The 2,920-nt window shown below is 41.4% G+C and overlaps 1 protein-coding gene across 2 annotated transcripts in view; it reads right to left on the minus strand.

Moving 5' to 3' along the window:
- Positions 1–348: 348 nt before the first annotated feature.
- buc2l (bucky ball 2-like) overlaps positions 349–2,920 on the minus strand; it is a 3,583-nt gene continuing 1,011 nt past the window's right edge. For both annotated transcript variants that reach the window (XM_016264091.1, XM_016264092.1), the window contains exons 3-5: positions 838–2,838; positions 677–757; positions 349–519 (exon numbers count right to left, since the gene is read on the minus strand). In XM_016264091.1, the coding sequence (XP_016119577.1) occupies positions 449–519; positions 677–757; positions 838–2,838 (2,153 nt within the window). In that variant the 3' untranslated portion in view covers positions 349–448. The remainder of the gene's footprint in view (positions 520–676; positions 758–837; positions 2,839–2,920) is intronic.

Genomic DNA, 2,920 nt, shown 5'->3' on the forward strand with positions numbered 1-2,920 from the left:
AATTTTTTTTATGTAACTGACTTAACATTATGACCAGTCTTGAAACAAATTGGATGACTTCCAAGACTAGTTGAAGCCTTTTAATGCAACCAGCCACAGATCTCTATGTGGATCTAGCCTTTTGTTGTGCAATTTGAAAAATAAATGTTTAGAAATCAAAAATTTACTTATTTAGATCTCAAAGCAAAAGATACAACACTCTTATCATATCATTAGGCGAATCTAATGTGCTCAAGCAGTTTGCGTCACACGGTCTTAAATGCATAGTTGTTTGCAGTATTTATTAAAAATATAATTGAGAACTTCAAATGGACCTTCTGAGGCTTCGGTGATGAAGCAAACATCATGTTCACACTCATAAGTACTTTATTAAATCACTGCTTAAAAACCATACAGGTGTATATTTGATTGTAGGAAGGTTTGAACGTTTGTGATATTAATGCACCTTCTAGCTCTCCATGGGGTGTGCACACTGACCACCGGTAGCAATAAACATTGTGTCTTCCTCTTGTGTGATCTCTGAAGAGATACAAGGTAAATAGGTTTTGCTAAGAATATAACATGCAAGTACGGTTCATTTATTTTTGCTGTATCCCTGTAAAGTTCATTTGTCAATGATCAGGCATCACAATTGGCCTAATATGAAGCATTCTTTTGAGAAAATGTATTATCTTACCTTGTGAGTACGCTTTCCTTTCTTTTTTCTGAATCCTTCTTTCAGTTTTAGACCCCTGCATACTTGCTTTCCATGGATTGTCTACCAGAAGAAGATACATGTAACAACAGAGTACATACACAATTTCGAGAATTTTGGCAATGTTATATTGGAAGCCCTACTTTTCTGCAGTGTCTGTAACATTCTCTGATTTGGGTTGTTAATCCAGTCTTCCTCACTCTTTTCCCAAATTCGCCATCCAATGTCACCACATTTATCTTGAGCAGGGCTGGGATTAAGGCATTGGCAATCTTCACACAGTCCAGTCTTTTCACTTGGTTTAGCCAGAGAAGCAGCACAGCATTTTGACAAATGACTTCCTGAAGTCATCTTTGGGGTACCATGGAACCCCTCAGTAGCCCTCTTCATGTAAAAGTTATTCAAGTCAGTAGTCTCTTCTCTTTTACAGCTAAAACCATCTGAAAAAGGCGGCTTTCTATGATCCTTTCCTTTCACATATCTACATGATGTGCAGAAGCGAAGTTTATTCTGCAGTGTGGAATGAGAAACCCAATCACACGTCACAGAAGATCCAGCTAACCTCAGACTGCGTTTTGCTTTGCACTTGCAAGTATGAAGTGAACAGTGCTTCTGATCTGAGATGCCAATTGCTGGACTTTGGTTCTTTGTGTTTTTCCCATTTCTGAGAGGAGGTGGTTCAAGACTAATGGCAAGGGACATCTTTGGTTGCTGCTTCTCTGGAAGGTCAGGATGTTGCTGTACAACAGGTAACTTACTGTAGTAGTATACATTACCAAAGTCAGCCAGCCAGCTTGTTGAGGGACGGTATGGGGAGCGGGACACAAGGGAGTTAAAGGACTCATGTTTAGTTGATGCACCAGTTTGTAGATTCTTCTCTGCTGGAATACCAGTGGAAGACTGATTCTGCTTAGACAGAAGATCACTAGATTTAATCTGTGGGCTCAGCGGCTTCTGAGGAGTTAAACACCCATTCTCAACCATCCACTCACTGGAAGGCACATAAGGCATCAAAGATTCTACTGACCAGATAGAGGCCTCTAGCTGACATGGACGACCATGATATTTAACTGATGCACCAGGTTGTAGATTCTTCCCTTCAGGAACATAATTTGGCTTTGCGATAACATCACTGTGCTCATTCAGTGGGCTCAACGGTTTCGGAGGAGTTAGAAGACCATTATCGGTCATCCACTCAGTGGAAGGTACATAAGGTATCAGAGACTCTACTGACCAGATAGAAGCCTCCAGCTGACAAGGCTGGTTATGGTTCTCCATGTCAAATGGCAGCCGCAGAATCTTAAAGTCAATGTTATTGGAGGTGTTGCCATCTTCTCTGCTCTTTGCCTGAAAAGGCATGTCTGAGTTTTTCTTTGCTTTGATGCCTTGGTTAATGACAGATCTGATTGGTTTAGGATAAGCTTTCAAAGTTCTACAAGATGGAGAAGTTCTCAACACAGTAACTTCTGTACAAGCAGGGAGACGATGCTTTGAGTACCTTAACATCTCAGCTTCAACCCGCTGTTCATCCTTCCTAAATGCTAATGACTGGTAAGCGCACAAGACAACATCCCCTGAAGATTGTACAGAACCCAAGCTGCACTGCAAAAGGTCAGTTTCATTATGACTAGCTAGCTCCATGTTATCCTTGTTCTGAAAATTCTTACGCCCAGAAAGCATTGCGTCGCATTTAATTTGCATATGTTCAGCTTGAAGGATTTCACTCTTGGGAACAGCAGACAAATCAGTAGTGCTGATCGCATTAGTGGCATTGTAATTTTGAGTTAGCATGGATGTACCTTCAGGGCAAGTTACTGATTTGTTATCCAAGGTGCTGGGTGATGTTGACACTGGACTGTCAGTACCCCTACCTGATTCAGAACAATTGTGGGATATTGCACGTTCATGTGAGTCTATGCTACGACAAAGGGGTTCAGTTTGCACCTCAGAGCTGACCATCACACGACCAGGGGGCACACCGTTTTGAAAATGTGAGTGGCGGGTCTGATGAGCAATAGTTGGAGCCACATGGGGAGTCATACGTCTGTAGTCCATCATGTGCAGTTGAGTTTGAGGAATCATGTATCCAGGAACTTCTAAACACTGGAGAGGTAGTAATGATGGCGGCATCATCGTGCCATAACCTTAAAAAGAAACAGTTATATTGCTTATGTGTGAGTTTCCATTCAAGCTAATCAAGGTCTTCCATTGCAAGCTAATCAAGGT

This window comes from Sinocyclocheilus grahami, unplaced genomic scaffold (assembly GCF_001515645.1).
Source record: "Sinocyclocheilus grahami isolate Dianchi unplaced genomic scaffold, SAMN03320097.WGS_v1.1 scaffold8827.1, whole genome shotgun sequence".
NCBI lineage: Eukaryota > Metazoa > Chordata > Actinopteri > Cypriniformes > Cyprinidae > Sinocyclocheilus > Sinocyclocheilus grahami.